This window comes from Stegastes partitus, unplaced genomic scaffold (genome assembly GCF_000690725.1).
Source record: "Stegastes partitus isolate 25-593 unplaced genomic scaffold, Stegastes_partitus-1.0.2 Scaffold157, whole genome shotgun sequence".
Taxonomy (NCBI): domain Eukaryota; kingdom Metazoa; phylum Chordata; class Actinopteri; family Pomacentridae; genus Stegastes; species Stegastes partitus.
In genome coordinates, this window is record NW_007577888.1 from 672,745 (window position 1) to 691,408 (window position 18,664).

The 18,664-nt window shown below is 41.3% G+C and overlaps 2 protein-coding genes across 2 annotated transcripts in view; both read left to right on the plus strand.

Moving 5' to 3' along the window:
* The first annotated feature begins 606 nt into the window (after positions 1 to 606).
* Positions 607 to 15,384, plus strand: uhrf1 (ubiquitin-like with PHD and ring finger domains 1). The gene is made up of 18 exons (XM_008279403.1): positions 607 to 611; positions 1,723 to 1,820; positions 3,794 to 3,956; positions 4,259 to 4,525; positions 5,940 to 6,094; positions 6,956 to 7,171; positions 7,610 to 7,725; positions 7,929 to 8,115; positions 8,359 to 8,482; positions 8,796 to 8,903; positions 10,642 to 10,746; positions 10,975 to 11,081; positions 11,184 to 11,346; positions 11,627 to 11,764; positions 12,081 to 12,180; positions 12,618 to 12,766; positions 13,363 to 13,461; positions 13,685 to 15,384. Exons 3-18 carry the CDS (start codon positions 3,804 to 3,806, stop codon positions 13,829 to 13,831), a joined length of 2,334 nt encoding a protein of 777 aa, XP_008277625.1. The 5' UTR covers positions 607 to 611; positions 1,723 to 1,820; positions 3,794 to 3,803; the 3' UTR covers positions 13,832 to 15,384.
* A 460-nt stretch (positions 15,385 to 15,844) lies between these two features.
* Positions 15,845 to 18,664, plus strand: part of kdm4b (lysine (K)-specific demethylase 4B) — a 52,484-nt gene continuing 49,664 nt past the window's right edge. Inside the window, exon 1 of the mRNA XM_008279402.1 lies at positions 15,845 to 15,955. The gene's annotated coding sequence lies outside the window, so the exon portion shown is untranslated. The remainder of the gene's footprint in view (positions 15,956 to 18,664) is intronic.

An 18,664-nucleotide genomic window follows, 5' to 3' on the forward strand; every position in this document is an offset into this window, starting at 1 on the left:
TGAAGCTCTGAGTGTGGACAGCAGAGCAGCACGAATAAAAGAGCAATAAAAGAAAGGGTAAACAGCTGCAAATGTTGTAAAATTCACTTACTGTTGTAACCTTTTGTCTCCTCGCCTTAACTGAACAACTTTACCGGCTTCTTGCTGACTTTGAACTGACTCTTAATAACAGAATTTCACAAAAAATGCTTTTCATGTTTCTTTACATGCAAGAGTTTATGAGTTTCCTGCTCCAACCTGAGTGTTTTCTGAAGTTTTTGAGGTCCTCTTATGGCTGTGAATGCTCTAAAACACGCTGGGCAGATTTTCAAATGTTTTCATTGCATTCAAAGCAATAATGTTGTGGTGCCAGCCGTGATTTCACTTCTGTTTTCTTCATTAGAGGTAAAGTTTCATATATTTGCAGCTGCTCTACTCATATTGTTTTTTTCTGGTTATATGTGTCTTTTTGAGAGTTTCTTTATGGTGTGTTCTTGTTTAATGCAACTTTTTCCAGTTTGTAATTATGCCCATTATTGACCTGACTTTATCTACAGCCTTGTTGTGAAACCTTCACCTGCCTGGTTTATTCCATATGTATGAGTATTCTACATGTGTATTCTACGTGTATTGTGGCCTATATATGAGAAGCAGCATTACAGACAAATTCGCCTCTCACAGGTGACGTCTACTTTTGTAGCAAGCCACAGTAGTTTATTTTTTATTAAAGACACGTAGCAGATTTATTGAATTCTTAGAAATAAAGAGTTTTCAGAGTTTAATTTTTTTGTTGTTCATCACATGCAATCAAACGTACAGCTTCTGTTAATAAGTAGGACTCCTGTGAATAATGCAGACAGTTGCACTTAAGCTATGTTTTTTTACAGTGTGATTTACATTTCATAAAATATTTAAGAAGCTGTGTCCACATGTGGATTCAGGAGAGCCAACAGACAGAATTCCTCCTTCTGAAAAACAAAAAAACAACTATTCTTTGGATGTGCTTTTAATTCATAGATGACAACCAGACTTAAAGTCAGGATCTGATGTCACATGGATCAATGGACCACAAGGTTATGAGGCGACAAAATCACTTAAGAAATAGCAGGCATTACATACACAAGTAAAGAAAGCGGTTTATTGCAGAGTGCATCAATTTTGCAAGCAAACACACACTCTCTCCCATGCACCCAAACACAGATCCTCCCTCCACACGTTGCTACACCTACTTCTCATTTCCAGGGCTCGGCTTTGAACTGAGTTGGCCTCATTAACTCTCAGCTCCCGCCAAACTGAGGGGGAGGTAATTGCACATCATTAATTAAACAGGATTATTAGAGCCCGTCGGGGGGCTCCACAACCAAGTTTAACATATTTACATGATTAGCTGCAGGAAGGAAACTCATTCTAAAGCCAAACAATGAAGCAGTCATACTTCAGCCATGACAAACAGCCCTACCAGTGAGGTTGTTTACCAGAACCACCATCTGTCTCTCTGGGTTACAGGTTTACGGGGCGCTGCGTAATCTCGCGATAAATATCAGGAGGCGAGTTGCACCCACGAGAACGTCGTTTCGCGCGCTGAGGCTAAGCTCCAGTCACATCGTAGATTGACAGCTCTGTTGTCCAATTAGATCGAGGTAGTTGGAGGCAAGTAGCCAATGGCGGAGCAGAGTTTTTGGAGCAGGCGGGATATCAAAGTCTTGAAGAATAACTCATTGATCAATCTCCAACAAGGCATAGAGTTGGTCGTGCCAACCCTGCAAAGAAGTTATTTGGGGAAAACGTGCACGTTATTCCTTCAACGTCAATTTCTTTCTTCCACTTGGACGAACAAACAGGTAAAGCAGTTGTTTTTCTCGTGTTATAGTAACTTTTGAAATTGTACTCATTGATAACCTCACTCAGTAGCTAGCTTACTGTGGTTAGCTAACTTGACAAAGTCCTGCCTCGTTTCTTTTCGCTTGCTGCACCAAGTTACCGAGGCAACCGAACGTAAAATTTAAAATGAGTCTCAGTTTTTAGTTACCGGGACAGTTTTCGTGCTTTTCCTTATTCTCGGACTTCTTATTGCTAACAGACTAGTTGAAAGCTGTGTAACAATAAATTGTAACGTGGTTTGCTGTAAGCATTGAAATGGGTGGGTGATGAACTCGACCCCTATCATCATTGTTGTGTGTGTGTGTGTAGTACAGCTACACAATCTTGCTTACATGCTGAAGTCTCAGTTAGCTTTGGGACTGCTTCACATGAAGAAAAACAAATAGGCTAACCCCCAGATTGCCTATTTTCCCGTTTGTCCGTATTGGCTGGTATTCAATTGGCTCATGTTTTGTATTTTGAAAAAAAAAATTGAACGTTTTCGGTGAAATAGCACATGCTGGGGTTGCGAGGAAGTAGTTTGTTTTCGATGTTATTGGTCATGTTTTGTTTCGTGCTGTTGGTTTATTTCGAGCCAGCAGAGCGAACAAGACCTCAGCTGGGAGCGCAAATGTGAAAGCGATGCAGCCGCGGAGCTCGTTGCTTATTAATACACAGGAACAAAGCGCGATGCATGCGGGCCAAATACTCGCTCCGTCGGTGTAATACTCGATTCAAAACTACATCTGAGGTAGTATTTCGGTGTGTTTTATTGTCAGAGAGCGAAGGCACATTGTTTGCTAGCGCTCCCTCGCGTCCGGATGTGCTTTTAAAAGAACTGGGAGTGGCCTGCAGCTCAGTTTCCCGCACTGTATTTAAATCAGCCTGTTCCCTCCCTTTCTGATACTCTGTTGAAGTGACAGCCCAGTGCTGACAGCAGCACAATACACCGAGCAGCCAGCGAGACACTCATATGTCTGCTGCTGAGGGACGTTTACTCATTCTGTGGAGTTCATTTGATTTAATCCATTAAAAACAAGCAAAAAAAAAATCTTAACCTTTGAAGATGACTTTAATGCACATCCCACACAAAGCTTTTGAACAGCACATTGTGTTAAAAATGGGGTAAAAGTTCATTTTAAATCTGAGCTGCTTGGTGTGAACATCACTGTCTTTATTGTTTGGTACAAGGAAGTTCAGTTTTGACATAATTCTAAGGAAGAAATCTCAGAAATGTGCAAGTAAAAAAATTACAGTGCGTATAGAGTAAGATCATCTCAATTAAGATGTTAATCTGCAAATCCAAAACTGTAGAAATACTCTTCAAAATAGTAATTGGTTGCCTGGAAATTGTCATGCTGCATTGCTTGGACAGACTCAAGGTTTTTATGTTGATCTTCATTCAGATATTTTATGTATATGCATACGTCAACAATTGTGGCTCAAAGCAAACAATACCTGTGTGGGTCATTTTCCCTTTCCTTATTCCTTACTTATTTCCTTACTCCCTTTCTTAATTAATACAGTTTGCTGAGGAAAATCGTATCATTCTTTTGCAGTTTCTTCATAACAATGTACTGTAATGTCTTGTCAGTTCCAGGAAGTAAAAAAAAAAAAAAAGCAAAAATTGGGTAAACTTTTTGCACCACTTTTTCACTCAAGTGCATTAAAATACAAATAATTAGCGCACACACATTTGTGCTTGTGTTCGTTGACATGAAGTGCTTTTTCACTCCCCAATAAACTTCACAAAACAAAACCAGAGAACACTCATAAGGATGATTTTTTTTTGTGGTTGTGTAATATTTTGGCTGATTAGAAATGCTTTGTGTAATGTTTTGGAACACTGCATTATTAAAAGTGTCACGATGAAAGGATCCAGTAAATATTATTGTCATTACATACAGAATGACTAATGTGCCATAATCGGGTGATGATTTGGCTGTTGACACAGGGCAGCTGCAATGTGGATTCAAGTGCGCACAATGGATGGGAAGGAAACCCATCGGGTGGATTCCCTGTCCAAACTCACCAAGGTGGACGAGCTTCGTGTCAAAATCGCGGAGCTTTTCAAGGTGGAGCCCGAGAGGCAGAGGCTCTTCTACCGTGGCAAGCAGGTGAGACAGCATGCCTTTCATGTCGTTCATGGGGGTATTAACCCTTTAAAGAAACGTAGCTAATAAAGGGCAACATTTTGTTAGCTTCTGGAGTTTTGTTTATTCAGTCTCGGGTAACATAAAACTTCCATTATGGAAATGATATGGGTGACGGTTGTGGCTGTTACTCATAAACAAAGCGCAGAATGCATAAAATACAAAGCTATAAAGACAACAGCTGAAACAATAAAGCACCTCTGAAACAACAGTAGGAAATGGTGACTTTCTCCATTTAACCAAGTTTTATATTTTTAATGTGCCAGATGGAGGACGGCCATACCATTTTTGACTATAACGTGGGTCTAAACGACATAGTGCAGCTGCTGGTCAGGCAGAAGATGGCCCCCGTCGATGTCGTCAAAAGCAAGGACAAAGAAGCCGAGCTGTCGGACTCTGATTCTGGCTGTGGTTCAACCCAAAGCGAGTCAGACAAGAGCTCAACTCACGGTGAGGTAGAGGGTCAGACCGCCGGCACCTCTGCCCAGGCAAACACTCCAGAACTCATCGATCCTGGATTCGGATTTTACAAGGTATGTTTTAAAGATGTTCATTGGGATTACAGGAGGCGTTGTGTGTTTAGGGGTTCCTGGTTGCTTTTGCTTTATGGACAAGTGGAAAATCTGAAACACGCTGTAGTCTTTGACTTGTTTGTCTACACAGGTTGTTAAGTGATCATGAAACTAATCAAATAACATGTAAAATAGAGAAACCACCAGTTTGGCTTTTATGTGCCAGATAGATATGTCGGAATGAAGCATTGGGAAATAAAAAGGAATTAAAATTAAAATTCTTGGCCATTCCTCATACGTGCTCCTCTACGGTTCACTGATCCAAGTTACTGTCTCGTCCAGACTCCACCTAAGACATGTTATCTTCTTTTTTTTTTTTAACTGATTAAAATAAATTGTTTGCACTGTTGCGTCTACAACAGCATCCTGATAATCTTAGATGCTTAGTTAAATGACACATTAAGTCATACTCAAAGTGGTGTAAGCTACTTTATGTTAAGACGAAAAGTATTTAAATAGCTACAATGGTTCAGTTTTTCTTAGCAGGAAACCCCAGCATGCTTCTCTAGAACTACGCGCTGGAACATTGAATAGCTTCAGAAACATCCTACACCTTTCTGAAATCAGATTGAGTGGGGACTTTTTCTTACCCTCTCTGTAATTCGTTTGAAACTGAAAATCTGACATTCGCGCGCGCTCCATGCAGTGATTAATGAGCTGTGCAGAGGCGACAGAGAAACCATGTTTTGTCCAACTTTTCTTTTCTTTTTTTTTTCTTTCCATTCTTCACTCTGCAATTTCTGACACTTTTCATTTGGGCTGTTGAGTGCAGCGCCATGAACAGCTTCTGGAGAGACTGTCTAAAAAAAAAAAAATGTCTACAGTTATGCCCATGTTTAAGCAACATTTCATCCCCCTTTTCTCCGATGTGCTCTTCAGATTTGCCGGTTGAGACATCAACTATAACCACTTTGATTTTTGGGGTGGTCAGATTGCATGTCTCTGTAAATGGCTCAGTCTAGCCCAGTGCTTGGTTGCATCGCTCAGTCAGCTGAATGTGTTATGTGATGCTGCAGAACTTAAGTTATGCTATGCATCTGATTGATATTACCGCCCGAGCTGTTTCCTTAAACACCTTATCAGCTTTAGCCGAACTTTGTGGAATCCATCTCTGCAGGGTTGCTGCCTTCAGCTCTCCACTTAGGATTGTGAAGGCTGTTCATATAATAAACTTGTGAATCTACAATGTAGGCAACTCGGATAACAACTGTGGGGGTGCAGTGGCTGGAATGTGTTCTCAGTTTCTACAATTAGCTTACTACTTCTAGACATTCTGACAGGGCTGAATTTTACAATGCATTTGTGGAATTTATTAGGTTGCATTAATGGCAGTGAGAAGTCTCTGAACACCTTTTTTTCCTCTCTGTGTTTCAAGATCAACGAGCTGGTGGATGCGAGAGATTTAAACATGGGCGCGTGGTTTGAGGCCCAGGTCGTCAACGTTACGAAGACCCCAAAGACCCCTAAAGAAGAGGCCGCGGAGGCCCAGCCGGCAGAGGAGGAGATACTGTACCACGTTAAATATGAAGAGTAAGAATCATTTTTCTGTTCATGATGTATGCTTTTAACCACTGCTTGACATTCATTTAGCTCGGTCCAGTTTTAGAAAACCGTCAGCATCATTATGTGAAAAGAGAAAGATTTAGTGTAGCTACTGTTCAATGTTTTCTTGAACACACAAAACTAAAACAGTAGTTTTTGATGCCCTCTAAACTAAAGGATGCTTTTTAATGGTTCAGGAAGTGACCCTCAGTCTGTCAAAGCTGCACACATGGACTGTCAGTATGCTGAATATGCAACATTAGAAGTGTTTACACTATGTCAGTCTCCTTAAAGGTGTTAATACAAGTCATGTAATAGATTGAATTGAAAGACAGGCTGACAGGATAATTGCATGTCTACATTTAGCTTGACAAACCTGCTCTAGAAGTTATTCGTGTTACCTAATTGGCTGAACAAGATCAGAGTTGACAGTCAGGATGCTCATCTTTCCCAATGAGACACTTTACTATGAAACGTGTTTTCCTCTTAAGTCAAAATGCTTTATAGAAGCTTAGTAGATTTGCAGGCACATGACTAATTTAGACCATGTCACACTCAGCAGTCAGTGTGGTTTCATGAATTAGTAGCTCTAATGGTTAAAACACTGGACTGTCTGTGGTTCCTCTGGATTTGTGTTTACGTTCACTAGTGCTTTGGTGTTGGAGGCAAAATTCCTCTGAGAGGGGAAGTTGTCGACACCTGCCGCACGAGCAGTCGTTCCTCCCCATTCGAACATGTTTTCATAAAGTCAGCTACACTTTAACGCACCGTTGTGTAGGAAACACCTGTGGTGGCGTGTGCCTTGTTTGTGAACTACAAAATAACATGCTATGACGTTTACTGTCACAGCTACCCAGAGAACGGAGTGATTCAGCTGCTGGCCAAGGATGTGCGTCCTCGAGCCCGTACAGTTTACCAGTGGCACCAACTGGAACCAGGGATGATCGTAATGCTTAACTACAACCCAGATGAGCCCAAGGATCGTGGCTACTGGTACGATGCTGAGATCCAGAGGAAGCGGGAGACGCGCACCCAGCGAGAGATCTATGCCAAGATTATCCTTGGGTAAGGAAGTTATTGCATGTGAAGAGAAATACTTTGCCGAGTCAGTTGCCATCTATCATATCTGAGAAAATATCTGCTCTGCTAGCTGCGGTGGCAGGTGAGCATTATCTTGACGTTCCATTGTCACAGTATTTCAGTTTGTTGGGTTTTTGGATACCACCGCAGCAGGTGGGTGGAAACAGATTTCCTGCTGTGGTATCAAAGCTGATTGCAGGATGTGTTATGTAGCGAAGAACAAGTCGGTGTATGAAACGCTTTCATATTCATTATGTGTGAATGATGTTTTGAATTTTATTTTTACCTAGACACAAAAGGGGAAAAAAACCTACTACCATGTTTTGATGTATTCATACACCTGCAGTTTTATGTTTTGATTCAGTATTTACTGTATTTCTGCTATGTAGGACACCCTGACATTTTGTTTTTCTGTGTTTGCAGTGAGGCTGGTGACTCTCTTAATGACTGCCGGATCATGTTTCTGACTGAAATCTACAAAATTGAGGAGGCTGGTTCTTTGGGCGATGCCCCAGCTGGATCAGAGAGTCCACTAAAAAGTAGGTTGAAATTCTAAAATTGTAAAGTAGTGTATTAGTAGCTATCAATATTTTGACTTGTAAATCATGTGAATTTAAATTTTGGATCGTACTGGTAGTGTTCATTTGTATGTATGGAACCAGCCGTTGCTCACCCAAATGAAAATGCTGTATAATGAAATGCTGCATAGCGTATAATATGATGACATGTATGTATCCTCCAGGATCTAATGGACCCGAGTGCAAGCGCTGCAAGGATGACCCCAATAAAAACTGTCAGTGGTGTAACTGCCACATCTGTGGCATCAAGCAGGATCCTGACAAACAGCTGCTGTGTGATGAATGTGACATGGCCTTTCACACCTACTGTCTGAACCCTCCCCTCACATCCATCCCTGAAGACGAGGACTGGTCAGTAGATTTGGAACTTGATGACTTCAGATAAGCTGTCATTTAATTGAATATAAAGTTAGGAAATTATTACCAGTCAAATGTTAATGACTAAAGAATGACATTATAATGAATGTTGTGGTTTTGCGATCTAAACATTGAAATGAGAGTCAGATGTCAACAATCCAACCATTGTTTAGAAAACTACTACAATTATCAATGTGTTGAGCTTGACTCTTACCTTTTCATGTCGTACCATCTCAGGTATTGCCCAGGTTGCCGCAATGACACCAGTGAGGTTGTGCGCGCTGGAGAGAAGCTAAAGGAGAGCAAGAAGAAAGCTAAGATGGCTTCTGCCAGCTCCTCCAGCCAGAGGGACTGGGGCAAGGTGAGCGAATTCTGTTCATATGTGCATAAATAATCTTTGGATTTTTAAATTATCATCTTACTTTGTCACTTCTATGACTGGGACAGCAACACACTATTCCCCAGGTTGAAGACTTTATAGTTACATTCAGTTGTTATCATAAAATATCATTTCTGTGTGGATTTTGACCGAGATCATTTTATAGCACATCTTCATGCATGTAGGCTAAATATCTTACAGCCGACCTGCTCAGCGTCCTTGTAGACAACTCACTGCGATAATACAATGATTTGAATGTAGAAGTCTTAAGTACAATTTACTCTTCACCTTGCAGGGAATGGCCTGTGTTGGTCGAACCAAGCAGTGCACCATTGTTCCATCCAACCACTACGGCCCGATCCCCGGCATCCCTGTCGGCTCCCTTTGGAAGTTCAGAGTGCAGGTCAGTCTAATTCTATTGCAACACGGTGCTTGAACTTGTTAGGGTCCGAGCACTACAGTGCGCAGGACGCTATTGGAACTGCTACGTCATTATTTCTTCGTCACAAAGAAACGCGTTTTTCAGGTCCTAAACGTACTCGAAAACTCACTAAATTTGGCACACACATCAGACCTGGTAAGAAGTTTTATGATTAGGGGGAAATACACACCTCAATAGAAAACTGGCTCCACAGCGCCACCTAGGAAATTTCAACAGAGTCCCATCGGAAGCATGTCTGATCTGGACCTACGCAATTTGGTAGGTATATGGAGGAGGTCAGGACGAACAAAAAACTCAGTGACAGCCACACCCTAAACCCAAGAGGAAGTCCACCATTTTGGATTGTTTGTTTTCCCAATCTGAGCTAACTCCTCCTTGGGGGAGCGCTGAAACGTGGGTAGCATGTAGAATACGCCTTGAAGGTAAAATGTTATCAAAATCATCTGCAAAGGTCAAAGGGCGTGGCCACGGCGGCCCTATGATGTGTGATCCTTCGCCATAAAAGAGGAAGTACCGTGTAACTACCCTGCACATGCTCCAATCTGCCTCAAACTTTACCTATTTGATCAGACTGCTGTCCTGATCACATCCATATGCCAAAATCCATTCACAGTCATAGCGCCACCTGTTGGTAACAGTCTGTTTGAGGTATTACACTTACTTGTGCCATTGCTCCAAACTTTGTAATATCATTCCTAAAATTGGTCAGCTAAGTCTTTCCACATTGTTGATGCTACAGTGTGAAGCTTTTGTGGTTTCAAGCAACGGTGTTGCCATGCGATGCATAGTTGCTATGACATGGAAAGGATTTTTTTGGACAGCTTTGGAAGCTTTGAAACCACAGACAGTGTGTGCCTGTTTGGCAAAATGGCTCTATAGCGCCCCCTGCAGCAATTATCTATTAGCCCCCGCAGGACATTTAACCGACGTTTACAAAATTTGGTAAGCATATGTAACACATTGGGATGCACAATAAAGCCTCTTGGACCCAAACCGTAAACTCAACAGGAAGTCCGCCATTTTGACACAAGTGTGCAATTTTTAGTGATTTTTGCCATTTTCAAAATCTATCTCCTCCTCGGGGTTAACTCCTACACACCTCAAATTTGGCCAGCATTTTTTTTTTCCCTGGAAATTTAATGAATCATCCGGCACCGTCCTGGACAAACACCCCCAACCCCAAACGCATTTATTTCCGTCCCTCTGACATGCGCTGGGCCTCCAACTTACTCTGTGTTCACGCTGTCAGACTGAATGAAGCAGCAGGAAGGAATCCACCTTCCGCTGACGTTAAGAGCCGCAGCGGCCATTCAATATATACTGGACTGTGTTCCTGGACTGAACACAGAGCTCAGCAGTGCACATGTAGAGAAGTACAGTAGAAGTTTTCAGAAACTTTACGTGGCGGCTGTGGCTCAGGCGGGTCGGTCAATGATCGGAAGGTTGGTGGTTTGATTCCGCCCTGTAACCTGTGTCATGGTGGTTGCGTCCTTGGGCCGCTCCGATCTGCCTCAAAGTCGACACGCTGGATCAGAGTCCCGCCTGGAGCATGTTTGCGCCACACCCCGACGTAGCGTAGGGCGAGGACCTGTTAAATGCTGCTTGTGGCTTTAATTTAAGTTTGTTGTTTATTTGGAGTGATCTCCTAATGTTGGGACAGTAGCTTGCAATAATACTGATGTTCTTTGTTTTTTGGCAGGTCAGTGAGTCTGGAGTCCACAGGCCTCATGTGGCTGGAATTCATGGCAGGAGCAACGATGGTGCCTACTCTCTGGTCCTGGCAGGAGGCTATGAGGATGATGTGGTATGATGTTTGATTTTTAGTAGTAGTTATATTAAAGATGGGGATTACTTTTAACAAGGTTAAAGACACCGTTAGCTGACAGTTTTAGTGTAATTAAATTATGTGCATTTTTTAATTTTATTTTTTAAAGTGAAGAGGCTTAACTAATGTTTATATTCTGATGATGGTAACAGTCTTATTGTTCATTCTCATTTTGATGCTAAACCTAGTTTTTGTCTTCCACTGTAGGATGATGGTAATGAGTTCACTTACACCGGCTCTGGAGGCCGAGATCTATCTGGAAACAAGAGGACTGCTGAGCAATCCTGTGATCAGACGCTGACCCACATGAACCGGTACGACACTGAAGGACATGACAACACAACTCATTTTATTTACCACGTTAGCTGTTTAGTTTTTATACGTATATCTAAATGGTTTGCTTTGGGTCCCACCAGGGCGCTGGCTCTCAACTGCAACGTCCCCGTCAACGACAAAAATGGAGCAGAGTCCAAGAACTGGAAGGAGGGCAAATCAGTTAGAGTTGTGCGCAGCTGCAAAGGACGCAAGCACAGTAAATTCTGCCCCGAGGAAGGAAACCGATATGATGGGATATATAAGGTATGTGGACTTCGAGCAGGGGACGTGTCAACTAGCTATGGCAGTGATTTAAAGGATTGACCATGATGTTTTGACAATGAATTCATGACACTGATAAATTGTGTGATTTTTAAAAAATTTTTTTAAACTGTAAAGATCTTCTAAAATAAATAAAATGAATCTTTTAACCTCAGCAGAACTGATTTACAAGTAACCCAACTAGCTTGAAGACATGAATAATAATCTTGTAACTCTGAGCATCTATTTGCAACCTTTACTTCACATCTTGAACTTCCTGCAGGTGGTGAAGTACTGGCCGGACAAGGGCAAGTCTGGATTCTTAGTCTGGCGGTATCTGCTGAAGCGTGATGACGACGAGCCGGCACCGTGGACCAGAGACGGCAAAGAACGCATCAAGAAGCTTGGTCTCGCCATGCAGGTAGAAATGAATACATTGTGCGGGCTGTCAATTAGGGTGTTAAGCAGGCATTTGATAACGCATGTTCATGTTTCAATATATAGTGTATTATGTGCCTTGAATGGGGGGATTGTTGCTAATAGAGCTCCTGTATTGTTTTTATGGTCTTTACATGGAATTCCTCTGCTGTAAATATGTTGACATGCAAGCACTGTAAAAGTTACCTGGTAAATGCAATATGTTAGAAGAACTGTTCAACTTCCCAACCTGCAGACTGTTAGCTCTCATTAATACTAATATAATTGCAAACCATTTGAATGTACTTTTGTTTCTCTAGTATCCTGCCGGCTATCAGAAAGAGAAAGAGAACAAAAACGAAGTGGAGGAGGAAGCGACACCCAGCAAAGCAAAGAGGAAGAGAAAATCTCAGGCCAGCGGTATGTTATTTTATTTTATTTATTTTCTTGCCCCATCAAAGAGGAAGAGCTATACATCGGGCTTGTTGTGGCGGACAGTATATCTGTCAGAAAAATGACTTTGCCGGATGAGCCTAAGCAAAACCAATGGTAATGAAATGATCGATAGCTGATTATTTTAGAAAACGACATGAGGAGAAAGAGGAGGAGGCTGGTGGAGAGGGACAGAACTGACTCAAGTACACCTGGTGATAAAGGTGTAGGCTGCAGGCAGAGAGATTGTCAGAGTCGGTGAAGAAGAAAAAGTACCCGATTACATTGAGCCACAAATCACTATTGACCAAATTAGTTGCTGCTGCGACCAGCTGATAAAGTTGTTGGCTCCAGTGCTACGAGTACAACATGTATTCTGGAGCCCTGCTTACTAAATGGAAAACGTGTCTCTTGATTTCTCTCAGAAACCTCCAAGACCTCACCAGGAAAAACTCCCAAGAAAATCAAGGTGGAGGTGTACAAGCTTTCCCAGGAGCAGAAATCCCTCATCAAGAACGACAAGCCAAACAAGAAGCTGTGGGATGAAGCCATGGAGTCCTTGTCACTTGGGCCGGTAAGGACGGCTGATCATCTCGTCAGATCACCAGAAGGGTTTTTAAATACTAATGTTTGGACAGCTGTGGGTGTTTGTGCTGCATGCAGGAGGGTCACTAAAGGTTCAGATTTGTAAACCAACAGTAGTTTTATATTTTGAAACATTATTCATTTGTAAATAAATATTATTTTAGAAGTTAGTAGATGCCCAGCGTGTCAGATTTACTACAGCGAAACACTTAACATGAAATCCCACCAGTGAAAAGGCTAAATATGGCAAACATGTTATACCTTGGAAGTGAAGAAACATAATGCCACTGATGCTGCCTCGTACCAGCAGTGACTCACTATAAGAGATCTAAGTTTGATTGACATGAGTAGCTCGTCTGGTTTGTGGAATAAAAAGGCCTGAGCAGTGCTGGATTTTGCTGCTGGTTGAAACCACACTGAGCTGCTATTTTGCTTTGGAACTTGTTAGCAGTCGTAGCATTTTGATTTTATTTTATTTCTTTGCAAATGGCAACTGAATTGCTTAATAAATCCAACGCGAGATTGCAGAAAGCTGAAAATCCATTGATGGACTGTAATTCATTTTGAATTGTTTTGTTTCTGCAGAAATTCTTGAGCAAAGTGGAAGAAGTTTTCCTCTGCATTTGCTGCCAAGAAGTGGTCTATCAGCCCATCACCACAGAGTGCCAACACAATGTCTGCAGGGTAAGAAACTGTTACTGTCCCAAGTTTAGTAAGTGATGCAAAGTTGACTTGATAAATTATCACCAAGTAGCAGCAGCAATACAAGAGACATGAATACAGATTAGCTTCCACCTGCAGACACCTTCACATCTAACATAAGGAACGTCTTGTTCTTTGACCTGTCGCTGCAGTTGCTTTATCAAAACAAAACGTTAAAAGCTGAGTTCTGTCCTTGTTATTCCAGGAATGCCTCCAGCGGTCCTTCAAAGCAGAGGTGTACACCTGCCCGGCCTGCAGACACGACCTGGGCAAGAACTACTCCATGTCTGTCAACAAATCTCTGCAAGCCATTCTAAATCAGTTTTTCCCAGGGTACAGCAACGGGCGATGATCATTGGTTCTGCCTACTCAGCCCTCGAGGAAACGCGATGTAAACTTTAAGGGGCATTTTCAGTAGAGGCAATAAAGAATCAGTTTCTCTTAATATATTTTCTATGATTATAAAACTACAATATTTGTGGACTTCAATGCTACCATTGTCACCTTGGATCTGCCATGATGTGGTGTTAATGAGAAATTGAAGATTCCTTTTGTAACTGGCTGTACTCCATTAATACCTTCATCCTTAAATTTTGTTTTTTGTTTTTTTGTTTTTTTTTTACTCCCAGCGTTTCGTTATGTTTCCTTAACTAATGCTAATGTTATCCATATTGTAAAATTGTCACTTTTAACTAAATCCCTATGTGTTTAGCACTCGTTAAGAGAACGTTGAGCCGTTTTCCCAACTTGTTTGGAGATGCTTTTGTAGAAGGCTATTATTAGTGTTGCCGTTAGGTTGGCTGTGGTTGGTTATCATTTTAGTGCTTTTGTTTGTTTGTTTGTTTGTTTTAAAAGCTGATCATGCAGTTGAAATTTTAATTGGTTTTCTTTAGTTTGTTCTGGCATGATTAGATGGTGAGAAGTACTCTAACATGACAGGTGAACAGAAAGGCTTTCAGAACCAACAGCTGCTCCAAAAACATACAAGCACAAACTGAATCAGAAGGTGTTTTTTTTTTGTTTGTTTGTTTCCTTGCACTTGAACAGAGAAAAAGTGTCTTGAAACTGTGTCATCAAACTTTGTTGGATTTTCTAACTTGTGTACTGGTTCCGTAAATATTTTCCTACAGGAATCCTTTGTAATTGTACATGAAGTTTCCGAAAGTCTGCCTAAAGTTGAAATGAATTGGACGAAACCTCGAAAACCAAACGTGATAGAATTCTACAGACATTTTATTCTGAGGCATGCATTTGGATTTCCCTCGTTTTTGAAAAGATTTGCTTCGATAAAGTCCAAAGAAACGACAGTTCTTAACCAAGAGTGTAACGTAGAACTCCCATCTATCTAGCTCTCTAGATGTTGTCCCTGACACTCAAACCTAACTGAGTCTAGAAACTTGATTTGTATTTTTGATAAAGTTGAAATGTGTACTTTTTCATCTTTTAATCTATTACTGCCATCTGTGTGTGGGGGGGTGTTCAGTCAGTCTTTTGTGTCTCCAGTGGTCGCTCGTGATACCCGACCTCATTTAGGAACAAGAAATGCTCGCATTTACCGTCAAGGAAATTCAACACTCTGCTCCTGAAATATAATATGATAGCAATTTGACTAAATTGAATTTATTTACTACTTCTGCCGTTGCCTTTGTTTTTTTGTTTTTTTTTTAAATAAATGTTTAGTGTTGAATTTCAAAGAGCAGTTTGTCAATATGCCAGCAGTTCACGTTTTGATGGAGAGACAAATATTTGCATAGACTGGGAAATGTATATTTTCTGAAATTGTATAATTTTTAGTCCATTTTAGTTTTGATATGTAGTTTTAGGATTGCTTGCACACGTTTCGTGCAAAATTTTGTCAATACATTTTCAGTGTTACTCAATAAATAATAAAAAAGTGGAAAGTGAGTGTGTTGTCTTTAAAGAAGGGGTTGGTGTTGCTGATATCTTTTGGTTTTTCTCACATTGCTTTAAAAATTTTGCAATGGAAATGCTTATGTCTTGTTCATGCTCTAACTATAGCCAATTCAACTTTAAGTAATAAAGCATGATATTAGGGGCCTTGACAAATCTTACCTTTATCTAGGGATGTGATAATGATTAAAATATGTACCTGCATGTAGGGTGTTTTATTTTTCTCATGGCCAACCGTCCGTAGCAGCCTTTAGCAAACCCGGCAGTGTGTACGTGTGTGGCGTGCACATCACTCTAACTCCAGCATCGGAACATGGAGGGCAACGAGCGTCAGATCCCATTGGCTGCTCAGTGTGTCTGTCACCGCCCGAGGCAATCAGGTGTCAGCAGTATTTCCAACGACCGCTCCGTTCGACCAATAGGAAGAGGCGATTTGTAAGTGGGCGTGCGTCCGCGAAAGCCTCGGCTAGCTAATGCTAGAAGAAAATCGATCCAGGGAATTTTCACTAAACGAAACCAAATCGATAGAGCCAAACAGGGAGCGGACGATATTTTGCTGCAGGAGGTAATATTTCACAAACCCTCTTTATTTTATCCAACCGCAAACGCCGCATTCTCGTTTAATCGTGATGTGTGTTGTTCTGTCGTCGCGGTGTTTTGTTTTTTTCTAAATGCAGATATGGAAGTAGCTAGCTACAAGCTAGGCATCGCTAGCTTAGGGATACACTGACGTTAGGACGCGGTGAAGTCTAGCGCTGTAGAATCTAACGATTGCTTTTGGTTTATGTTGGACTCGGAGATATTGCATTGGTATTCGTGCGTGTTCCGCATTTTAGTCACCGTGGAGGGCTTCAGCCGCGGTATTTAGTTGACTGTCATTTTGGTTCAGATGCTAATAGTTAATGTTACTTGTGCAGGGCTATCGTCGCCTTTAGCAGCTGCAGCCTGTAGCAACTGACACCGACACTCACTAGCGTCGGTTTTTCTTGAATATGTCCAATAAATGAATTAACCATCACCGTGCTGCTTGCATGCTAGCGTCGCCTCTTCTTATTACATATGACTGCTTGCTGCATTATTGAAATAAGAGCCAGATAGAGTTAAAGGGTCCATGTAGGCCCCTTTTTGTTGTGGTTGTACAGCTGGGGGTCATGTGGCCTTCGATCTACTGAGGAGGTCAGTCCCGGTTAGACAGGCGGTCCTCGCTCCTAAAATATGTAGAGGCAATAGTGAGGTCATCTAAAACACCTTTTGGAATAGTGGCTATTAATAGTAAAAGTAAAAGTAACTCTGGATGGTTAGCTGGACGGATTTTTGGGCAGCAACTTTTGCCTTTTGGGAGGCATCTCTCTCTCTCTCTCTCTCTCTCAGTGAGCACATGATTGTGTTGTAAAGTGATTGATTTACAAATGTTTTGATATGGTCATTTGCTCATCGCTTACTAATCTCCTGTCTTTTCATTCACTCACTTGAAACCAGACTGCCCCTGTAAGCTCTTTGCATGTTTCCTGCTCTGCAGGGTTTCATGCTTTATATGCAAATGACTGGCTAAATTGTAGTCGCAGTTTGCCTTGCCTTGTATTTGCCTTGTAGTGGGAAGTCACTTTCCCAAGCAGCAAGCAGAGCATGTTTAGAGGTGCTTTTTCTTTTGTGTGTGTGTGTGTTTATTTTGTTGAGGTTAGAATCACTATGTGGCATCATCCAAACTATGTGTACGGATTGCAATGCAAATGCAGAGCTAAAACAGGTTAGTCTGTCTCGACAAGACAAATCAAGTAGCATTCTCCTCTATTTTATCGAGTGTAATAAAACCCTGAATGTGGTGCGTGTATTGCAGTTGGGGAGAGTGGCTGAGAAGTTGTCGATGAGTTTGCTTGGGTTGGACCTGTGCGGTGGAGGAAGTTATCCAAACTGTGAAGTTCTTGCACCTGTTTGTGTAAGACTGTTATTTTCATACCAGTTGTCTGTTTGAAAGCGGGGAAATTGACCTGAAAGGATTTGTGTGATTGTGATGCATTGACTTTATCTCTGGGAAGATTCAGAATTGATGCACTGAAGTGTGTGTTCTGCAGAAATTGACTCTTTTTTTCTATCTGCAAACAAACAAATCTCGACTCTGTGTTAAGAAAGTTGACAATTTAACGGGAACATTTATCCTATATCAGTGTTATAATGTTGGATTTTACATATTGAATGTGACTAGATTTTCAAGAACTAGGCAAACATATGTAAAATAAAAAGTAATGCTTTATTTTTTACCTTCATGCCAAACTCAAATCAGCCTGTCATGGATTTGTTTATATGTCATCTGCTCCAGCCACAGCTCGCTTATCAAGTCAAACTACGGTCTTTTTGGTAGCTGAACTTACATTTTCTTGAAAGCAGTGTAGCTGAGGAATTGTAGTTATTTAATGCTCTCCAGTATACAAATAACCGTCAGTGCAAGGAGATGCTTTGCTGTCATGTGGTGTTTTATTACATTCAACTGTTTATTCTGGTGGATTAATCGTAGCAACTGGACTTGCTTGAGTTCCTTGAAGACGTTTCACCTCTCATCCAAGAGGCTTCATCAGTTCTGACCGACTAGTTGGGAGTTCCACATACTGATATCCTTGAAGAGCCATTAACACCTGAGTTTCGGTTTCAAGTGGGGGTAGTTACTCCTGATCCTGAACTGATGAAGCCTCTTGGATGAGAGGTGAAACGTCTTCAAGGAACTCAAGCAAGTCCAGTTGCTATGATTAATCTACCGGAATAACCATGACCTGGATGACTGAGAATCTTCACAGACATTCAACTGTTTATGCTACCTTTCGTACTTCCGGAAAGCAGACGTTTCCCCACATTCACCCCATTAATGAGTGCATACGTAGTGAAACTTTTCTATACTGCTTGTGATTGAAAGACTAAATTTCCTGCTGTGTCTTATAATAATCATGTAATGAATGAAATATTTACTAGACAGAAAGGTTCTGTTGTAGTATTTGTAGTAACAAATACTACAACAGAACCTTTAGTAGCGGATATGTGTGTCGAACACCTTCAAAGCCTGTGCTGGATTTGGGCTCGAGCATGTACCGGTGGATTTCAAGAAATTTCCGTTTTCAACCAAGAACAAGAACTTAGGCTGACAATGTGGGTATGAAACTGCAGTGTTGTAGCAGCCATTCACCCTCAAAAACACTGAGAACACAAGAGTGAGTAGGAAGCTAGGTACATGTACATAAAAGTATTATAAGTCTTCTCTGTCGACAGCCTCAGTGTTAATTCATAT

Excerpts from the sequence above, each read along its gene's own strand:
- uhrf1 (XM_008279403.1), top strand. The coding sequence starts at position 3,804 with ATGTGGATTCAAGTGCGCACAATGGATGGGAAGGAAACCCATCGGGTG. Across the intron at positions 8,116-8,358 it reads ATCCCTGAAGACGAGGACTG|GTATTGCCCAGGTTGCCGCA; the intron begins GTCAGTAGATTT and ends GTACCATCTCAG. Across the intron at positions 8,904-10,641 it reads TTTGGAAGTTCAGAGTGCAG|GTCAGTGAGTCTGGAGTCCA; the intron begins GTCAGTCTAATT and ends GTTTTTTGGCAG.